We start from the raw sequence: 22,382 nt of genomic DNA, 5'->3' as shown, positions 1-22,382 counted from the left end.
TGAAACTCAGAGCTTGACTCGAACCTTTCCACCTCGTGTGGTCTTCAACTTGTCCGGACCCGGGTTCCAGCGAGAGCGAGCTGGATCCAAATCGCCGTGATCCTTCCCGAGCTCCCGCAAATCCTCCCGCACTTCTCAACATGTGCCGGTGAGACGAGGCGCCGATCCTTCCTGTCGATGCGTCGCTTCGCCGAGGAACCAACTCCAAGAAGAGGCCGACGCGTCGCACCAAGCCGGGAAACAAAGTGGAGAACGACAAGCTCCACAAACCAAGAGGAAGAAGAGGAAGAAGAGGAAGAAGCCTCCACTCGCAGCTCGAGCCGAACAACCGGCTCAAGTTCCTTCCAAAACAAAGCAGCAGCCGAAGCTCACTGAGCCAGCCGAAGCAAAAAGCTTCCGAAGGCCTCAAGCCAAGCAAGCCAAGCAGGACCCGATGGCTAAACGACTGCTCTCTCTGAAGCAAAAAAAGCTTACTCCTCCCACAGGACTCAGCACACGAACTCTGCCCACGGGACTCAGAATGGGACTCTTCACGAACTCTGCCCACGAACTCAGCCCTACCACGAACTCTTTTCACGGGACTTTCACGAACTCAGCCCTACCACGGGACTCCCATGGGACTCTTTTTGAACAAAGAAAAGATGTCCTCTTTATCCTTTGCACCCCTCCCCCGCAACCGGCGTGACTCATGCCCTCGTGATCCACCCCCCACTCAACCACGGGTGGAAGGAGTTGTTGACGTCACCGCAGGGTTCTTCTTCCTCTTCGCAGAAGAGGGGGAGGGACGTCTCCATTGTTCGCTCCCCAACTATTAAATCGATTCGCAGCGCATCGAATCAATTTCAAAACATTTAAACAATGGAAGGTGAGCTATCTCGGGAACATGCACTTATCGACATAGCTGACTAAGGGAACCTGTATGTTGTGTGCGATTGAATTCCAAATTCGTAACAATAACATCAAATATTATTATAAAAAGTATTTGCTTTCAAAAATGATTTCATTAAACCCTATTTTTCACCTTGTATCTGTGTTCCCACCCAATATAGGTGTTTGCATATGTTGCTCTGCCTGATATATGTCACAAGTTTATCCCTGGGTATGTTGGTGGCATCCAGGAAGGAGCTCGAACCCCATCAGGTAACCACCTGTTCGTTTATTGCTATATTTATTTTGCAGTGATCTCAGGCTTCTCATGAAACTTCTACATATGTTGCACATGCATGCAAGACCACAACACAAGACATAAGTAACTTTACATGAATTGCAAGGACATCAGCAGAAAATGGACAAATAAACAGTTGAATGCCATGCAAGTTAAGCTGAGTTGTTTGTTTTTTTTACCTCCGCCACCATAGGTGAAGGAGATTATGTTTTCACCCCTGTCTGTTTGTTAATTGCCGGAATCCTTCGGATTTCTGCAATTATGTTGGTCGGTTGTGTGTGTCATTCTGTGTGTCTGTCTGTTTGTTACTTACGAAATCTAAAGATTTCGGAAGTATATTGATGACTTCCGTTTGTTTGTTTGTTTGTTTGTAGGAACGATAACTCGAGAATGGAAAAAGCTAACAATGTCAAATTACACCACGTGTTTCAGGAGGGTGATGGCTTGTGCTGTTTAGATTTTGGTCAAAATCGGTCAAAGGTCAAGGTCACAGTGAGGTCAAACATAATTCCGTAAATTCATGTGGAGAAATGGAGTATTTTTGCTTCGTTCGACGTTACAAGTTCGTTTTAACTTCGATTTTAATTTTGTCTTCGGTTTGTGCGATCGCTAAGGACGCTTAAAAATCGGTTGTCGAAATTCTGGTGAAAATCGGATGTTTTGGAGACGTTTAAAGATTGTGTAAAAAATATTTCACTCGACCCGTCACGGGTCGTCACATGATGCAGTGCGCTCGAGCAGACGCGTCGTTGAGTCACGTAAAGGTATAATTGCGTGGAGAAATGGAGATTTTTGCTTCGCTCGACGTTACGAGTTCGTTTCAACTTCGATTTTAATTTTACTTCGGTTTTTGCGATCGCTTAGGACGCTTAAAAATCGCTCGTCGAAATTCTGGTAAAAATCGGATGTTTTGGAGACGTTTTAAGATTGTAAAAAAAATATTTCACTCGACGCGTCATGGGTCGTCACGTGATGCAGTGCGCTCGAGCAGACGCGTCGTTGAGTTACATTAAGGTATAATTGCGTGGAGAAATGGAGATTTTTGCTTCGGTCGACGTTACGATTTTTGATGGTTTGATACAGAATCATCGTAGAAACTTCTGGTTTGCGTCGCCACCTTCTCTCGAGACAGCTTTTATTAGACAAGGTCAGAGGTCAAGTTGACGATTTCGTAAGTACCAGTCCATAACTGTTTGTTTGTTTGTAGGCACGATAACTCGAGAACGGAAGGAGCATCCAATGTCAAAATACACCCCGTGATTCAGGAGCGTGATGGCTAGCGCTGATTATATTTTGGTCAAAATCGGTCAAAGGTCAAGGTCACAGTGAGGTCAAACATAATTGCGTAAATTCACTTGGAGAAATGGAGTATTTTTGCTTCGGTCGACGTTACGAGTTCGTTTTAACTTGGATTTTAATTTTGTCTTCGGTTTTTGCGATCGCTTAGGACGCGTAAAACTCGGTTGTCAAAATTCTGGTAAAAATCGGATGTTTTGGAGACGTTTTAAGATTGTATAAAAAATATTTCACTCGACGCGTCACGGGTCGTCCCATGATGCAGTGCGCTCGAGCAGACGCGTCGTTGAGTTACGTTAAGGTATAATTGCATGGAGAAATGGAGATTTTTGCTTCGGTCTACGTTACGATTTTTGATGGTTTGATACAGAATCATCGTAGAAACTTCTGGTTTGTGTCGCTACCTGCTCTGGAGACAGCTTTTATGAGACAAGGTCAGAGGTCAAATTGACGATTTCGTAAGTACCAGTCTATGACTGCTTGTTTGTTACTTACGAAATCTAAAGATTTCTTCAGTATATTGATGACTTCCGTTTCTGTTTGTTTGTTTGTAGGCACGATAACTCGAGAACGGAAGAAGCGACCAATGTCAAATTACAAAACGTGATTCAGGAGGGTGCTGGCAAGTGCTGCTTAGATTTTGGTCAAAATCGGTCAAAGGTCAAATATTCGATTTTTGATGGTTTGGTACAGATAACTTGAGAACGGAAGAAGCTACCAATGACAAATTACACCACGTCATTCAGGAGCGTGATGGCTAGCGCTGATTATATTTTGGTCAAAATCGGTCAAAGGTCAAGGTCACAGTGAGGTCAAGCATCCAAAACATTCGATTTTTGATGGTTTGGTACAGAATCATCGTAGAAACTTCTGGTTTGCGTCACTACCTTCTCGAGAGACCACTTTTATTAGACAAGGTCAGAGGTCAAGTTGACGATTTCGTAAGTACCAGTCTATGACTGCTTATTAGTTACTTACGAAATCTAAAGATTTCGTAAATATATTGATGACTTCCGTTTCTGTTTGTAACTTACGAAATCTAAAGATTTCGGAAGTATATTGATGACTTCTGTTTGTTTGTTTGTTTGTTTGTTTGTAGGCACGATAACTCGAGAACGGAAGAAGCTACCAATGTCAAATTACACCATGTGATTCAGGAGGGTGATGGCTAGTGCTGATTAGATTTTGGCCAAAATCGGTCAAAGGTCAAGGTCACAGTGAGGTCAAACATAATTCCGTAAATTCATGTGGAGAAATGGAGTATTTTTACTTCGCTCGACGTTACGAGTTCGTTTTAACTTCTACTTTAATTTTGTCTTCGGTTTTTGCGATCGCTTAGGATGCTTAAAACTCGCTTGTCGAAATTCTGGTAAAAATCGGATGTTTTGGAGACGTTTTAAGATTGTATAAAAAATATTTCACTCGACGCGTCACGGGTCATCACGTGATGCAGTGCGCTCGAGCAGACGCGTCGTTGAGCAACGTGAAGGTATAATTGCGTGGATAAATGGAGATTTTTGCTTCGGTCGACGTTACGATTTTTGATGGTTTGATACAGAATCATCGTAGAAACTTCTGGTTTGCGTCGCCACCTTCTCTCGAGACAGCTTTTATGAGACAAGGTCAGAGTCAAGTTGACGATTTCCTAAGTACCAGTCTATGACTGCTTGTTTGTTACTTACAAAATCTAAAGATTTCGTAAGTATATTGATGACTTCCGCTTGTTTGTTTGTTAGTAGGCACGATAACTCGAGAACGGAAGAAGCTACCAATGTCAAATTATGCCACGTGATTCAGGAAGGTGATGGCTAGTGCTGATTAGATTTTGGTCAAAATCGGTCAAAGGTCAAGGTCACAATGAGGTCAAATATTCGATTTTTTATGGTTTGGTACAGATAACTCGAGAACGGAAGAAGCTACCAATGTCAAATTACACCACGTGATTCAGGACGGTGATGGCTGGTGCTGCTTAGATTTTGGTCAAAGTCGGTCAAAAGTCAAGGTCACAGTGAGGTCAAACATCCAAAAAATGATAACTCGAGAACGGAAGAGGCTACCAATGTCAAATTACACCACGTGATTCAGGAAGGTGATGGCTAGTGCCGATTAGATTTTGGTCAAAATCGGTCAAAGGTCAAATATTCGATTTTTGATGGTTTGGTACAGATAACTCGAGAACGGAAGAAGCTACCAATGTCAAATTACACCACGTGATTCAGGAGGGTGATGGCTGGTGCTGCTTAGATTTTGGTCAAAATCGGTCAAAGGTCAAGGTCACGGTGAGGTCAAATATTCGATTTTTGATGGTTTGGTACAGATAACTCGATAACGGAAGAAGCTTCCAATGACAAATTACACCACCTGATTCAGGAGGCTGATGGCTCGTGCCGATTAGATTTGTCAAAATCGGCAAAGGTCAAGGTCACAGTGAGGTCAAACATCCAAAAAATGATAACTCGAGAACGGAAGAAGCTTCCAATGTCAAATTACACCACGTGATTCAGGAGGGTGGTGGCTAGCGCTGATTAGATTTTGGTCAAAATCGGTCAAAGGTCAAGGTCACAGTGAGGTCAAACATCCAAAACATTCGATTTTTGATGGTTTGGTACAGAATCATCGTAGAATCTTCTGGTTTGCGTCGCTACCTTCTGAAGAGACAGCTTTCATTAGCCAAGGTCAGAGGTCAAGTTGACGATTTCGTAAGTACCAGTCTATGACTGCTTGTTTGTTTGTAGGCACGATAACTCGAGAACGGAAGAAGCTACCAATGTCAAATTGCACCACGTGATTCAGGATGGTGATGGCTAGCGCTGATTAGATTTTGGCCAAAATCGGTCAAAAGTCAAGGTCACAGTGAGGTCAAATATTCGATTTTTGATGGTTTGGTACAGATAACTCGAGAACGGAAGAAGCTACCAATGTCAGATTACACCAAGTGATTCAGGAGGGTGATGGCAAGTGCTGATTAGATTTTGGTCAAAATCGGTCAAAGGTCAAGGTCACAGTGAGGTCAAACATCCAAAAAATGATAACTCGAGAACGGAAGAGGCGACCAATGTCAAATTACACCACGTGATTCAGGAGGGTGGTGGCAATTGCTGATTCGATTTTGGCCACAATCGGTCAAAGGTCAAGGTCACAGTGAGGTCAAACATCCAAAACATTCGATTCTTGATGGTTTGGTACAGACTCATCGTCAAAACTTCTGGTTTGCGTCGTGACCTTCTCCAGAGACAGCTTTTATTGGACAAGGTCAGAGTTCAAGTTGACGATTTCGTAAGTACCAGTCTATGACTGCTTGTTTGTTTGTTTGTAGGCACGATAACTCGAGAACGGAAGAAGCTACCAATGTCAAATTACACCACGTGATTCAGGAGGGTGATGGCTAGCGCTGATTAGATTTGGGTCAAAATCGGTCAAAGGTCAAGGTCGCAGTGAGATCAAACATAATTCCGTAAATTCACGTGGAGAAATGGAGTATTTTTGCTTCGCTCAACGTTACGAGTTCGTTTTAACTTCGATTTTAATTTGTCTCTGGTTTTTAAATCCTGGAGAATGGTACCATCCCAGCCTAGGCTGGATGTTGCCAAGCTCAGGGATGAGAGAGTATCTGAGGAGTTTGCGAACAGGCTGAGTGGACACTTGGGGGGTCTGGGTGCTTTGGGGGGTCCTGAAGAGTTGTGGAGCACCTTCAAGACCACCTTCCTTGATGTTGCCGGTGGATGCCTTGGAGTTCACCGCAGGGCAAAGAAGAATTTTGTCTCTCAAGGGACACTGGATACCATTGACCAGAGTCGCAGGGCCAGGCTGAATGGCAGAGCTGAGCTGTTCAGGGAGCTGAGGCGTAAAACTGTACGTGCACTGAGGGTGGACAAGGAGGCCTATGTGCGAGGAATCTGTGAGGGGGTAGAGCATCACCTGTGGACAGGTGATTCTCGTCCCGCTTACAGGGGAATTCGCGCATTACGTTCATCCAAGCCCATCCCTCGGAGCACTGCAGTTCGAGCAGAGAGTGGTAGGCTCTTGACAGAGGAGTCTGAAGTGAAGGCCCGCTGGGCCGGTTACTTTGAGCGGTTGTACCAGGCTGATCCCCCAGCTGTCGAGTTGGACGTCAACGGTGTTACAATCCCTGTTGCTGACCCTCAAATCAACTGTGGTCCACCATCGCTTGTGGAAACATGGGCTGCGGTGAACCAGTTGAAACGGGGCAAAGCTCCAGGGATCTGTGGCATCCATGCTGAACTTCTCAAGGCTGGTGGAAATGCTGCACTCGTGTCGTTGCATGCAGTTTTGTGCTCTGCCTGGAACACAGGCATCATCCCAACTGACTGGAAGAGGGGCCTTGTTGTCCCTCTCTGGAAAGGGAAGGGTGATCGCCAAGACTGCAACAACTACCGAGGGGTGACGCTGCTCTCAGTGCCGGGCAAGGTCTTTGCTCGGATAATTCTTGATAGGGTTCGCCACCATCTGCTTGAGCACCAGCGTCCAGAGCAGTCAGGCTTTACACCAAAGAGGTCAACGATTGACCGTATCCTTGCACTTCGTGTCCTCACCGAACGCAGACGAGAGTTTCGGCAGGGGCTGCTTGCAGCCTATGTTGATCTCTGTAAAGCGTTCGATTCAGTGAATCGGGATGTCCTCTGGAGGATTCTTGGTCTTCGTGGGGTGCCACCGAAACTGATCGATCTGATGTCTGAACTCTACTCTGGTACTGAGAGTGCTGTGAAGTGTGGTGGTACCATCTCTGACTTATTTCCAGTTGTTACTGGAGTTCGTCAGGGATGTGTACTTGCCCCCACACTTTTCAGCAATTGTATGGACTGGATTTTTGGGAGGATGTCGGAGAGATCAAGTTGCGGTGCATCGTTTGGCAATGTCAAGATCTCGGACCTTGATTTTGCAGATGATGCAGTCATCTTTGCGGAGACTTTAGACATCCTCTTGGGGGCCCTCGAGGTGCTGAATGAGGAGTCGGAGCCGTTGGGATTACGGATTTCTTGGGTCAAAACTAAGATCCAGGCTTTCGGTGACATCTTGGATGCTGCTGTCCTGTCTGTGTCTGTTTGTGGTGAGGATGTTGAGGTCGTGGATAGATTCACTTACCTTGGCAGTGATATTCATGTCTCCGCAGGTTGTGAGCCAGAGGTCAATAGACGTCTGGGTCGGGCCTGGGGAGTCATGGATTCACTGGATCATGGGGTGTGGCGCTGCCGGTACCTGTGCGGGAGGACGAAAGTCCGAGTCTTCAGGTCCTTGGTACTTCCAGTCTTGCTCTATGGGTGCGAGACTTGGACTTTGACCAAGGATCTGAGACGGAGACTTAATTCCTTTGGTACCAGGTCTCTTCGGAGAATCCTTGGCTATCGCTGGTCGGATTTTGTGTCCAACGAGCGGTTGCTGAGAGAGAGTCGGATGAGATTTGTTACCTGCAAAGTCCGTGAGCGTCAGCTGCGGCTGTATGGACATGTGGCTCGTTTTCCTGACGCTGATCCTGCTCACCAGATTCTCTCAGCGAGGGAGTCTCATGAGTGGAGGAGGCCAGTGGGCCGACCACGTGCCTCATGGTTGCAGCAGGTTGACCATCATCTCAAGGAGATGGGGATGGGCCCGGCATCTGCCTGGGGGAAGGCCAGACGGAGGCCTCTGGAGTACCGGCGGAAAGTGGACGCAGCGACGCGCTGTTCTGGCACATGCTCCCATGCCTGACCTGACCTCCGGTTTTTGCGATCGCTTAGAATGCTAAAAACTCGGTTGTCGAAATTCTGGTAAAAATCGGATGTTTTGGAGACGTTTTAAGATTGTATAAAAAATATTTCACTCGACGCGTCACGGATCATTCCATGATGCAGTGCGCTCAAGCAGACGCGTCGTTGAGTTACGTTAAGGTTTTGCGTGTGCGCGCTGATGGTGTTTTCGATAAAGATGGTGTTTAAAATCATTTTTTATCCCAATAAAGGTTATCGTCGCATGCCTGACTCGCTAAGCCGTCGGATTATGTAAAGATTGTTGGTGGATGGCCAAATATTATGGTTTTGTGACTTTGATAAAATAATATTTAATAATTGCGTGGAGAAATGGAGATTTTTGCTTCGCTCGATGTTACCAGTTCGTTTTAACTTCGATTTTAATTTTGTCTTCGGTTTTTGCGATCGCTTAGGACGCTTAAAACTCGGTTGTCGAAATTCTGGTAAAAAACGGTTTTGGAGACGTTTTAAGGTTGTGTAAAAAATATTTCACTCACGCGTCACGGATCATCCCATGATGCAGTGCGCTCGAGCAGACGCGTCGTTGAGTCACGTAAAGTTTTCCCGTGTGCGCTGATGGTGTTTTCGATAAAGATGGTGTTTAAAAGTCATTTTTTTATCCCAATAAAGGTTATCATCGCATGCCTGACTCGCTAAGCCATCGGATTATGTAAAGATTGTTGGTGGATGGCCGAATATTACGGTTTTGTGACTTTGATAAAATAATATAAAATAATTGCGTGGAGAAATGGAGATTATTGCTTCGGTCGACGTTACGATTTTTGATGGTTTGGTACAGAAACAACTGGTTTGCGTCGCTATCTTCTCTAGAGACAGCTTTTATGAGACAAGGTCAGAGGTCAAGTTGACGATTTCGTAAGTACCAGTCTATGACTGCTTGTTTGTTTGTTTGCAGGATATCTCAAAAAGTTGTGGATGGATCCAGATCAAATTTTGTGGACACATTTGGTGTGTGATAAGGACAAACTGATTCGATTTTGGTAAAGATCCGGATCTGGATCCAACTCCAAGAATTTTTAGGCGCGTCGCGTTGCGAACGCTAGCTCTAAGAGAGCTCCGCGTTGTTTTGTTCTTCTTCTTCTTCTTCTTCTGGTGAAGACAAAACCTTTAGGACGTGGCTCTTGGACACATTTGTCCTTGTTTAAGTGATTCTTCACCATTCAGAGATACGGCCAAAACGATCAAAAGCACAATATCTCAAAAAGTTGTGGACCGATTCGGACGAAACTTGCTGGACACGTTGGGTGTGTGGCAAGGAGAAATTGATTCGATTTTTGGTGAAGATCCAAATCGGGATCTGGATACGAGAGTTATTTAATTTCTCAAGTGATTCTTCACCATTGGGAGATAGAGCCAAAAACGATATGGTACTGTATGGCATGGTATTTCAAAAATGTATTGGGCCTGATATGTTCTCGTGGATCAGGCATTACGTGGCAGAGGTGTGCGCTCTACCGAGTGCACTTCTCGTTTTTTTTCTGTTTTCCTTTACCAAATGCTTTGTAACATTGCAGAACCTCTCCAGGTTGTGTAAGTTACAGTACACCTTAGAATTAGTTTCGACTCACTCACTGATACACAGAACACTTCGGTAGCAAGCGCTACTCAGGGGAAATGAAGGGACAATCCCTGGGGACAGTGGTTCTCAATATTTGTTTTTGTGAAGGTGACCTTTTTTGACATTTTGCAGATTAAAAATTTGGACTATATTAAAATTACATCCTTAAACTATAATTCATGGACCATTGTCTGTGTGTTTGTTTGGCACGCTACTCCTCCTACAGTTCTCAGCCAATTACATCCAGTGTAATGTCAGTCATGACATTTGTCGGTAAGTTAAGATTTACAATATCATTAATGTTCTGAGTAGATGTTCTGGGCAGAGCTCGGAGCGAAGGTTCTGAGCGCAGCTCAGAACAGATGCAGATGCATTCTGGGAAGCCATTTGATTTGACTTTCAGTTGCCTATACACTACCCAAATAAAGGTATGCGTTAGAAGAACGTGTTACATGCTTGGAACAGTTTGCCCATTAAGCGGGTAGTCTACTCGTTTTTATAATTCAGTATTTTATTTTAAATTCAATATTGCCCAATGCTATTCATTGCTGTGCAAAGCTGTGTGCGTGTGATGTAAATTTAAAGCACTTTCAAAAGTTTGATAGATTGCAGTCCATTGTATACCTTGAATATGCATCATGTCCAAGTTAGAGACGATCATTTTATGATTAAATTAGACAACGGTTTGGTTAAATTATATTCAACTTTGTCGAACTATGCCTCAGACCAGTTGGGCACGCTGGTTCTCTCTCTCTATCGATTGCAGCCTGTGGCTGCTGGTTGCATCATTGGTTGGGACACGGCTATGCTGCTGATGCAGTGTCCCCCTGACAAGTGCACTGGTGCTCATTTTGCCGATTTCGGAAGGATGACAGGCTGAGTCAACCTCCTGGTGTATTAATTCAGCGGCCCAACGGGGCTTGAACTCAGGACCCTAGGATCCCAAGCCGCCACCCTAACACTAAGCCAACACCAGGCTTGGCATGCTAGTCAAGCCCTTAGGACTTGTAGCATACCTCAAACCATGGGCAGCATGTGTAAACACTAAGGAACGGGAGCAGATAATGAGAATACAATCCACAATCAATGTACAGAATTAACTTGTGGATATAATACATGTGTATATATATATATATATATATATATATATATATATATATATATATATATATATATATATATATATATATATATATATATATATATATATATATATATATATATATATATGTATATATGTTCCTGGGATGTCATTACGATCACGGTGTTATGTTTGGGATGTCTTTGCATCTAGCACTAGCCTATGCCTCTACGGACATGTCCATCATCCGTCCCGTCGCTGATAGCAGTTGAACACCATGACCCATATATATATATATATATATATATATATATATATATATATATATATATCTCTATTTTATGAACACCATGGCCTAACTATCGTATTTTTGTAGGCGACAGGCTGAATACCAGATGCTGGGCGTCGAGATGACGGATTTAGTAAGATGGTGGGGTAGTAAGACTGCGATACCTCTGGGACGTCATTACGACATTACGTCTTGCGCTCGGCTAGGTCATGACTCAGCGAGAATTGCATTTTTCATCTTGGGGGGAAAAAAACAAAAAAAACCGCTGTAACGTCTCACCATGGGAACATAAAACAAATTCATAATATCGATTTTTGGCAAATGAGTGTGCGTATTTCTGAAATTAAAGCTGGGTTGGTAGCATTAAGCAAAATGTTTCTGGAATTTAAAAAAAAATTGCAAATATTGACCGTCAATAAAAAGTATTACTGTTCTGTAACATATACAACTTATGTTGTTTAACTACCATCAGCGAAGCTACGGGTTCACTGCTAGTTCGATATAAAAATGTTGTGAATACGTTAGGTAACTTTGAAGAAATGGGCATTGGTCTGCTTGTGTACCCTCGTGCAACTAACATATAACCAGTGACACACACACACACACACACACACACACACACACACACACACACACACACACACACACACACACACACACACACACACACACACACCTTTTTTGGAACAGGTGAAGCCAAGAAAAATAATACAAGTCTCAATTAAACTTTAGTATTGGTGATGAAATACTAACAGCAGTATTTGCAAATTACCTGGTGTTACCTTGTGAATGAATCCTTTGTTTGAACAATTCTAGTTTAACAGGAAATGTATTCACGAATCAACTTATTTATGCATATTTATTTTACAGGTGCCATCAATCACTATCATATCAATGGTCTGCAGGCTTGGCTCATAATGCATGCTCTGTGGGTGCTTAACGCGGTCTATCTCCAGTGGTTCTCGCCTTCCATCATATTTGATCATTGGGGCTCCTTATTGTGGTGTATGAATATCACTGGTTATGTGGTGTCCATCTTTGCATTCATCAAGGCTTACCTATTTCCCACGAACCCCACCGATTGGTGAGATTACATTGCACTTCGCAGGGAAACTACAACGGTGGTTCTCGCGCAACCTGTCCATGTTCGTCTTCAGTGGCCAAAACATGTGATCAGTAAAGAGATAAAACGAACTGTGTAAACTCAAAAACCATTCAGGTTTCTTCAAAAAAAAAAAATACCAAACACCATGCTATTCTGTTTTGGCCACTGATGATGTCATCAACCACAGAATGCAATTTCAAAAAGGGCTTTTCTCATTAATATCGTGTCAGGTTTATAATCGGAAAAACTAATCACAAATGTCAACAAGTTATTCCTCTTTTTCCATTTCTCTTTCCATTATTGTAGCAAGTTTACAGGAAATCCTTTCTATGACTTCATGATGGGCATCGAATTCAACCCACGCATTGGTCAGCACTTTGACTTCAAGCTCTTCTTCAATGGTCGGCCTGGGATTGTTGCTTGGACACTGATCAACCTTTCTTTTGCTGCCAAGCAGCGGGAGCTATATGGTCACATCACCAACTCCATGCTGCTTGTCAATATCCTGCAGGTTGGTGGAGTTGGTCATGGATTTGCTCATTGATCTTTTGCTCGGCCACAGATATATTTATTCCATTTGTGTAACCCATTTAACCGATTTTGCTGGTCTTTATTTTTTAGCACAGGCTGTGGCCCTAATGCATTCCACGAGTTGACTTTTGAAGAAAAGGCCATGGCATATTTCCTTTTGGAAGAGACAGCCATCTTCTCTTGCACTCAAAACAAGAATATTCTACAGAATGCATTGCTCCCTGCTGGCACTGGCATTGCACCAGAATGGCGATTTTATTTTGTTATTGGGTGGTCGCTCGACTACCCTTAGTCTCAAGTTTTCCGTCTGTTTGTTTGTATGTAATGGATAGCTCTGGAGGCCAGAGGAGTCAACCGATTTTGATGAAACTTGACTGGTAGGTTCATACCAGGATCTAGTTGTATGATTTTGAGCACCGTTGCTATGGACGCCACCGTTGCCCAGCAACGGGACTTTGAAATTTTTGATAAAATCCGAAAAAATGTTTTTTCGACAATCAAAAATCGGCTTCCGCGCTTTTATGCGCACTATAATCAACCTCTGTCAAAAAATTTCAGCCCGATCCGTCAAAAACTGTATGACGAGTATGCAATTGTATAGCGACCACCCATGTCACCTACCGGCTTGTCTTTCAGTCTTAATAACCACAAGCATAACCCGTGCTCTGCGCCACATGTTGGGGTGGGTGTGTTTGAGAAAGGAACTGATGCAGAGTATCAGTAGTAATTTTACTTTAATGCAGTTAGTGGAATACGATTTCACTGTTTCAGAACCATTTTATTAAATTATTTTGTACCATGCACTTCATATGGTCTTTGAGATAATGCAAGCCAAATATCACGTTACTCGAGCGCAGAACAAAGTCGAAGATAGCGCGACACGAAACCACAAACTCGGAAATAATATACAAGATTGGAGAGGGATCAAAACCAAAACCACACAACAATGCGAACTGGCTCCCACGAGCTATCTATGATATTGAGGTGCAGAACCTAGTCCGACCCAGAACAGGCCTGTGCCAAGAATAAACTCCTTGGAAATTTTTCTTGTTTCTCCTCACCTTTTCCATCTGCTTTTCCCATTCAATGTCGATATGTATCGGCTCGAATTCCCACGTGGTAAGTTCTGCTTGGGGCAGGAGGGATTGAGAGCTTCAGTATTGCGCTACTTGTTTTGCTGCCAAATTACCCACAATTCTGTTCACTTGTTTATGGAAAGTGTCTCTCATCTCCTTTATACAATGTGTAAATAACAATGCTGTGTGTATATGTGTATATGTATATATATATATATATATATATATATATATATATATATATATATATATATATATATATATATATATATATATATATATATATATATATATATTGTTGCAGTTCTGGGAACCGCATGCAGGGCCAGATTTAGGGCAGGGCCCACAGGGCCACGGCCCGGGGCCCCACACAAACGCAAAGATTACAAGAAATTCTGCTATTTTCCCCCTTTTGTTTGTTTGTGAAAAAAAATCTAGTTCGTTTGTGTAAATGGTCAGTGAATCACGAAACAAATACTCAATATCCCTGTTAATTTGGCATCCGTTTGGTTATGTTTATCATTTATTTTACATCTTTGAACTTACTTTTTTTCCTTTCCACTGATCATTAGAGCGCAATCTTAAGGTCTACCACAGAAATAGGTCACACAAAAAAGTGAGGGTTTTCCCAATCCCAGCAAGCTCTGGTCATCTCGATTTCATTTTTGCAAAATTACACGCCCGCCCTGAATCTACGTTTGCTATGTACTGCGCAGGCGTACTGCTGGGGTGGTTATACTATAATTGTGCAATTCAAGTTTATACACCGGATAATATTTTATTATATTTATAAGGTTTGTCTCGGTGGCAGAGTGGTGAGGTTGCTGGCTGGTCACCTCTACGTGGATTCGGCGGAGTGGGTTCGAATCCTACCGGTGGCATATGTAAATCATGTGTCATGTCCGAGACACGGTGGTTTCCTCCGAGTTCTCCGGTTTCCTCCACCAGAGAGACACACCTTGCAATAATATATAATCTGATCCGTGGAGAGATACTCGACAAGCCCTAGGCTTCTTATCAATCCACATTAATATATCTCGATTATTATTATTATTATTAAGGTGTGTTAGGTGTCAACTGCTGAAATATTGCTTTCTATTGTAGGAACTGCCTTTGTGTGGACCTGGTTGAGCCATGGCGGAACGTGAACGTGATCGAGGAAGAAAATACCAGTCTGGTGCGGCCGAGCGGAAGGAAAGCATAGCAGCCGAAAGCGAACGGAACAAGCTCCCCAAAATTACAAGTTGGCTTAAGAGTACAACAGCCACAGTCGGGTTATACAATGAACAGGATAACAACGCGAAGGGAAACATAGCTACGACTACGTCAGCATTATCTGCTGTTGGCCCTGCTCCTTGTTTCAGTGCTGCTGATGCTAGCGGTGATAAAAACTCAAACGATTCTGCTTCAGAATGTGGTTCAGAAGTGGACAGCGAAACGGCTGAAGATTATGAAAAAGACATTGGCCTTTGGCCAGAGAAAGACAGAGAAAGAAAGAAAAAGACATTGGCCTTTGGAACTACCAGAGAAGTTCCGAAACTACTGGATCGAGAAGGGTAGTGCACAATATCGTAATGTAGACAGTGACTACAAGAACTCCGCTGTCCATGATGGAAATAAAACTCGTCATTGTACAAAACATTTGTTCAGTAGAAAACACACGTTATCTGGAGAAGAAATCTATCTCAGTTGGCTGTGCTATTCTGAAGAGACCGGCCGTATGTTGTGTTTTATTTGCCGTCTGATGTCACCCATGTCAGACACTAAAAGTCGGTTTACATCCGGGTTCCAAGATTGGAAACACGCTTGGGAGTCGATAGAAGGACACAGTAATTCAGATCAGCATAAACAGGCAATGTCGAGCCTGGCCAGCAGAAAATCATTGCAAGGCCGCGTTAACGCTGGACTAGTTCATCAGTACGAGTCAGAACAGCACTACTGGCACGAAGTGCTACGACGGTGCGTGGATGTTCTCATGTTTCTATGTGAACATGGTCTGCCTATGCGAGGTGACGAGGTGATCGGTTCGGTACATAACGGAAATTACCTGGGAGTGACGGAGCTTATAAGCAAGTACGACACTTTCCTTGCAGCACATCTCCATAAACATGCCAACAAAGGGAGCGGTAACGTAAACTACCTCTCATTGACAGTATGCAACAAACTAATCAATGTGTCGGGTAGAAAAGTTCTGAGCGCCATTGTAGCGGAAGTTCGGAGGGCCAAATATTACTCCATATCGGTGGACTCCACTCCGGACGTGTCACACACTGACCAGCTATGTCTAACCATCCGCTACGTGTTGCCAGAGGGGCCAGTAGAGAGTTTCTTGACATTCGTGACCTTACTGAATCATACCGGAAAGGAGATCACAGACGTAGTTCTTCATTTTCTCCAAACAAACAAAATTCCGATCTCTGACTGTCGCGGTCAATCGTACGACAACGCCAGCAACATGTCCGGAAAATACCGCGGCATCCAGGCGCACCTAAAAAGTCGTTGCGAATTCTCCGAGTTTGTTCCTTGCATGGCTCATTCTCTCAACCTCATCGGAATGTGTGCTGCTGAGTGCTGCACGGCTGCTGTGACTCTGTTTGGTATCGTTCAACGGCTGTATGTTTATCTCGGGAAGTCAACCTATCGTTGGCGCAAACATCGCGATGCACTGAAACACATGCCAGTCGTCAAGTGCTTGTCAGATACATGGTGGTCGGTCCGTACAGATGCTGTAGAAGCACTGGCCAATGGATTCCAGCAAAATATCATGGTACTTGACTATCTTGCAATGGATGAACATCTAAACGCAGAGGACAAAAATGAGGCATCTGCTATTCTGAAGGAATTGGAAAAACTTGAGACGGTGATTCTGCTAGTAACATGGCAGGAAATTCTAAAGAGGTTCAACGCGACAAGTCAGCAGTTACAGAAGCCGGGGCTCGATTTGAACACAGCAGTGAAACTACTCGAATCACTGACAGAGTTCGTACAGGACCTACGGGAACGGTTCGACAACTTTGAACATATTGCTATTGATAAATGTGGTCACAGCGAGTACGAAGACGATCGGCGACGTGTTCGAAGGAGGAAGCGACATCATGATGAAGTGGACAGCACCGATGACACCCAGTTACCGCCCAGAGAGAGATTCAGGACCACATCCTACATATCCATCATTGATCAGCTAACAACGTCACTAGGAGATGGCCTCAAGGCCTATGGAACACTCCGTCAACGTTTCTCATTCTTTTCAGAAATAACAACCATGCAGACGGATAAGCTCCGTGACTCCGCTGCAGACCTGGTCAAGAGTTACCCGAACGACCTGGAACCTTCTCTGGTTTCGGAAATTGTACATTTCCAGGCATTTCTCAAGATGATGCAGACAGAAGACTCAGAAAAATTGTCTGAAACTACTCTGTTTTCCACAATCCACAACTACGATATGGTGGCAGCGTTCGCCAACGTGGAGATAGCTTTGCGGGTATACCTGTCAATGTTTGTCACGAACTGTACGGGAGAACGATCATTCTCAAAATTGAAAAGGATCAAGAACTATCTGCGTAGTACGATCGGCCAAGATTGTTTGGCATCGCTAGCCATACTGAGTGTTGAACACGAACTATTCAGGAGAGTAAGCACACGCGAAACAATCGAGGACTTTGCACGAATCAAAGCCAGGAAGAAGCTAAAAGATTCTGTAGGTTTTTAACATCTCGCAAATATATTGCAGCAATTACCCCAAAGTGTGCAATAATGCAATCATATCTGCAAAAACGACAAGAAAAACTTTCTACAATGACATTTGAGATGATACCATCACGTTTTGGTTTTGTGATTATTTTCTCTGTTCCGTTGTTTTCATCCATAGTGGTGTTTCTTGTATATAAAGCCGCTGTCACACCTTGACAATTTCGCCAGCATATGCCGATTTATGAAAAAATTGTCTAAAACGCTAGCACACGTCAAATACGTTATGGGTACGTTTTGTATATGTTAAGAGCATGCTGAAAAACACTGCCATACGTCGTTGTACGCTGGCTTTAAAAGTTGTACTTTTGGGTTGTCCTCAAATTTTTGCATGCTTGAAATTTTACGACGTATGCCGGCGTATGACTCACACGTTCTGCTACGCTGGCCATGAGTTGTAGGCACGTTATGCAATCGTTGACACGTTACTTGTAAGTTACTCATAAGTCGAAACACGTCGAGGTAATGTTTCGCGTACCCGAAACTTATCTCTAACCTATGAGTAACGTTTTGTAACCACGCCACACGAACGTTGTTCACACTTCACAACACGTTACTTGAAAGTTCCTCATACGTCGAAACACGTCAAAGTAATGCTTAGGGTACCCGTGACTTATTTATAACCTATGAGTAACGTGCTTGGGGATTATTTGTAAAGCATGTCCTACGCACTTGACGTCTTCAGGATGACCACAGAACTTACTGAACGCGTTTCTAACTTACAGATACCGTATAATGGTGTATTGGCAGCGATTAGGGGAATTGGTATATAAAAAGGGCTTCGCAGGAGGAACCCGTCTTTTTTTTTAGACTTCGTGGTGAGTACATGTCCATGTCATTCTGAGAGATGGAGGATACGGCAAGGCTGAGACGACAATACCTACCTGTCCTCCAACATCAACATGACCTCATCGAGTTGACACTGCACCAGTTGCGTGCCAATAGAGCCGGGAGAAGAAGAGGTGAACGGAGGAGAAGGAACTGGGTCAGACCATGGATCGGGAGGCGACGCCATTACGGCATATATGACCAGCTCATGGTGGAACTCCGGAACGAGGACCATGCATCCTTCATCAACTTCCTGCAAATGCCCCCAGCGATGTTCGACGAGCTGCTAGCCAGAGTGGGTCCAAGGATAACCAAGCAGTACACCTTCTGCAGGGATCCGCTTGAGGCTGGCACTGAGCCTGCTGCTGTTGGTGCCGTGACTGCAGTGCTGTGGAAGCGATTTAACTCGTTCAATGAAAACGATTTCAATTGCCGAGCACCAGCGTCCAAAAATAATAGGCGAGTGACCCGGCATTTATTAAAAGTGAAGTTGCAGCCTATGAATAGAAAACCTCACATAATCGTCGACGATACGCTGCCACGCTATGCATACGTTAGACTATCGTTGGGCATAGGTTGTGGACACCTAAAACACGCTAATCAATCGTTGGTATAACTTATAAGTTATCGAAGCATTCTGTGTTCATTACTAGTGCATTATGCATTTGTCCAAGTCGTTTTGAATACTTTAAAAATTGAAACAAAAAAAATAGTTCATCGTGGGAATGAGAAAAAAAAAATAGCCGAAAAGAACATCGAACAATGGTGCAAAGTAGTCTCCTATTCGTGGACGCAACGAGGATCCATCATCACCCACACCCTCCCCATCACGCTCACCTACTACTACTACTACTACTACGCTCACCTAATACTACCACTACTGATATTGACATCTACTCAACATGGAGTCTGGAACACTGACGGGTTCCTCTTGTGAAGCCCATTTGTATATACCAATTCCCCTAAACGCTGCCAAATCGCCATTATACGGTAGATGCAAGTTAGAAACACGTTCAGTAACTTCTGTGGTCGTCCAGAAGACATCAATCAAATTCGTTTACATACGACAATGTGCGTTTGAGATACGTTACACATAGGTTCAAAGCACGCTACTCATAGGTTAAAAATTATGTTTCGGGTATGCTAAACATTACCTCGACGTGTTTCGACTTATGAGTAACTTACAAGTAACGTGTGTCCACGTGTGACAACGATTGTGGAGCATGCCGAGAACTTATGCCAGCGTATGCAGAACTTGTGAGCCATATGTCGAGTACGTCGTAAAATTTTCAGCATGCTTGAAATTTCACGACGTACTAGACGTACCACGGAATATGACAGCATACTTCATTGTTTTTCAGCGTGCTCCTAACGTATACACAACTTACCCATACCGTATTCGACGTGTCCCAGCGTTTTAGACACATTTTTCATAGGTCGGCATACGCTGGCTAAATTGTCAAGGTGTGACTGCGATGTTGACACTTCCAATTTTCAGGTGGTTATGATTTGAATCGGCGAGCGGCAGGTTTTTAACAGGCTACGCCACGAGTTCGTCGGCGATACAATACCCCCCGATATGTCGGCATAGGTTGTGAACGCCGACAACAGGCTAAGCATTCGTTGGTACAAGTTATCTACAAGACAACGATACATTCTGTGCCCGTTACTAATATGTTATGCATACGACCAACACGTTATGAATACGACCAAAACTTAAAAAAAAAAAACCTCAAAACTTCAGTGTACGCCAACGTTTAACATACATTTTTATACGTTGCCATTGCTGGCTAAAACGTCAAGGTGTGATAGCGCCTTAAACTTTTGTTAGTAGTAGTTTCTGAAATACATGTTTTTACACATAAACCGTGGTTTTTTTCTTTTGCCCAGCCTAGGTTGGTGCATTTATATATGAATACTTTTATAAGCATATATGAAGTAAAAGTGGCTGCGGCCCTGAGAGGGCCCCACGTACTTCTAGGGCCCAGGGTCCCGCAACACATAAATCCGCCCCTGACCGCAACCCCCCAAAGCAATCGCAACCATCATACAGCGGTCCCGAGACAGTGAGTTATTCCATAAATATACGTTCAGATAGTCCCTTCCCTTTTGTTTTGTTTTATGGGACAGTGCGTTGTGTAAACTTCATAGCTCGGTCTGATTATATCGCTGATTTCATTCTACTCTAACCCTTCTTCCTGAGGTAAATCTCAGCCACGTGAGCCCTTCGCTGTGAGATGGGTCCTCAGCGAAGGCCAAGCAGGCATGACGCCGGACACCCCTCTGGAGAAATCACAGCCTGCCAAACGCTCGTGCAGCGGTAATTTCCACCCATTGGAACACGACGTCCACGCTGCATGGAACACATCCGAGGAGATGGAAGAAACGGCACACGGAATGCTGGCAACTTGCAAAGCGCACGCAGCCGCGCCCTTTCCAACCCATTTCCAAATCTCCATCTAATAATTATATTGTTGCGGATCCGGGGTGGCGGGAATCTGACCCGGTCCCCGGTGCCACCCTCGCCACCACCGTCTCCAGGAGTCTATAACGCCGGCTGGCTCGACACAGGCCTCGGGTCACGCGTCTTCAATCGCGATACCAACGTACTCCTGTACCTTACCAGTTGGGGAGATAGAACCCCTAGTTACAGACTGGCTTTGTCAGTGACCGAGCAGAGTCTACCAGTCTGTAGCCATTTTGGTCTTGTATGCCAATCGAACGGATCGTTCCTCGACGCGACACGCATTAATCCATAGCGGAAACTTCATCAGAATTAACCAGATTTATTGGGGACACAAACAATAACACGACAGTGGTTTTATTAACAATCAACAAGTTCTTAACTCGGGGACCACGGCTAATAGGTTTCGAGGGGATTACTATGAAATATGCCTTTTACAACACGTGCAAACAAACAGCATGCAGGACAAGACAGAGTACTTGGTGATGGCTCATGGACGAGAGGACCGTGTCCCAAAAGCACGAAGGTCGCTCGTAAAAACCAGCGGGTTTCCACGGGTTCGAACTCCCGCTCGAACGTGCCGCGCAGCACTCCAGCTCCCGCCCAAGTCACCGCGTGCGCGGTTCTCTTCAGCGCACTCTGGCTCCGCGCCACGTCGACGATGCGAGATCGCCGATCTCTCTCCAGGGTTCAGCACACGAATCCCGGCCTGGCCTGTTCTCCATAAAAGGTCTCAGTCGAGGTCCGAGTTCCGCAGGCGGATCACAACATGCCGAGCCGTGAGGCGAGCAAGGACCGTCAGACACTCCGGCGTATCCTCTCCGGCCTTCCCGCCTCGAAGCCCGACTCCCGCTTCGCCCCCTCAATTCCTCTCTCGGTCGAATCACCGACATGCAGGTCGGTTCAGCGTCTCTCCCGGCAGATCCAACACGGTGCCTCCTTCATTCGCTCGCCTCAAAGCGACTCCGAGCACGCCTCGCGAACCCGGCCGTTCCTCACACACAGCACTCCTTTCGTCCCCTTTTCTTTTCTCCTTTGAGTCGTGAGGTGAATCGATGTGCAGGTTCCGCTTTCTCTGCCGGTCGATTCACCACTGCCTTTTTCTGTCCTCTCTCGCCTCGAGGCGCGAGCTCCTTCGACACACGCCTGTCTCGGCGACTCCCTGACCAAAGGCTCCTCCCCTTCACGTCACTTCCTGTGCAGGCCACACCCCTCGCTCTCGGCCACTCCTCTCAGCCCACTGGGAGGGGCCTATTCCGGAATGAAGAAGGAATAATAGTGATCTCTCGTTTCACCACCAGAGCACGAACACTAAAACAGTCCGTTACACCTCCCGACACACACATATCGTCCCTTATACCACACAACCTATCGATACATTAATTTAATGGGGGAACTAAGCTAATTCTATATTTAGTATTCCCGTTAAGGGCCATTTCCGTAACACATCTATCTTCTTCTTCAACTCAACGTAACT

General features: G+C 44.6%; 1 protein-coding gene across 5 annotated transcripts in view; it reads left to right on the top strand.

Moving 5' to 3' along the window:
* Positions 1 to 22,382, top strand: part of DHCR7 (7-dehydrocholesterol reductase) — a 41,378-nt gene that overhangs the window by 13,137 nt on the left and 5,859 nt on the right. For all 5 annotated transcript variants that reach the window (XM_085873360.1, XM_085873361.1, XM_085873362.1 and 2 more), the window contains 3 exons: positions 1,050 to 1,140; positions 12,025 to 12,238; positions 12,566 to 12,770. In XM_085873360.1, the coding sequence (XP_085729486.1) occupies positions 1,050 to 1,140; positions 12,025 to 12,238; positions 12,566 to 12,770 (510 nt within the window). The remainder of the gene's footprint in view (positions 1 to 1,049; positions 1,141 to 12,024; positions 12,239 to 12,565; positions 12,771 to 22,382) is intronic.

This window comes from Eptatretus burgeri, chromosome 3 (genome assembly GCF_056783735.1).
Source record: "Eptatretus burgeri isolate ZD-2024b chromosome 3, Ebu_testis_v1, whole genome shotgun sequence".
In the NCBI taxonomy this organism is placed as follows: Eukaryota; Metazoa; Chordata; class Myxini; order Myxiniformes; family Myxinidae; genus Eptatretus; species Eptatretus burgeri.
Note: the sequence above shows the minus strand (reverse complement) of the source record. Positions and strands in the feature narration are given on the sequence as shown.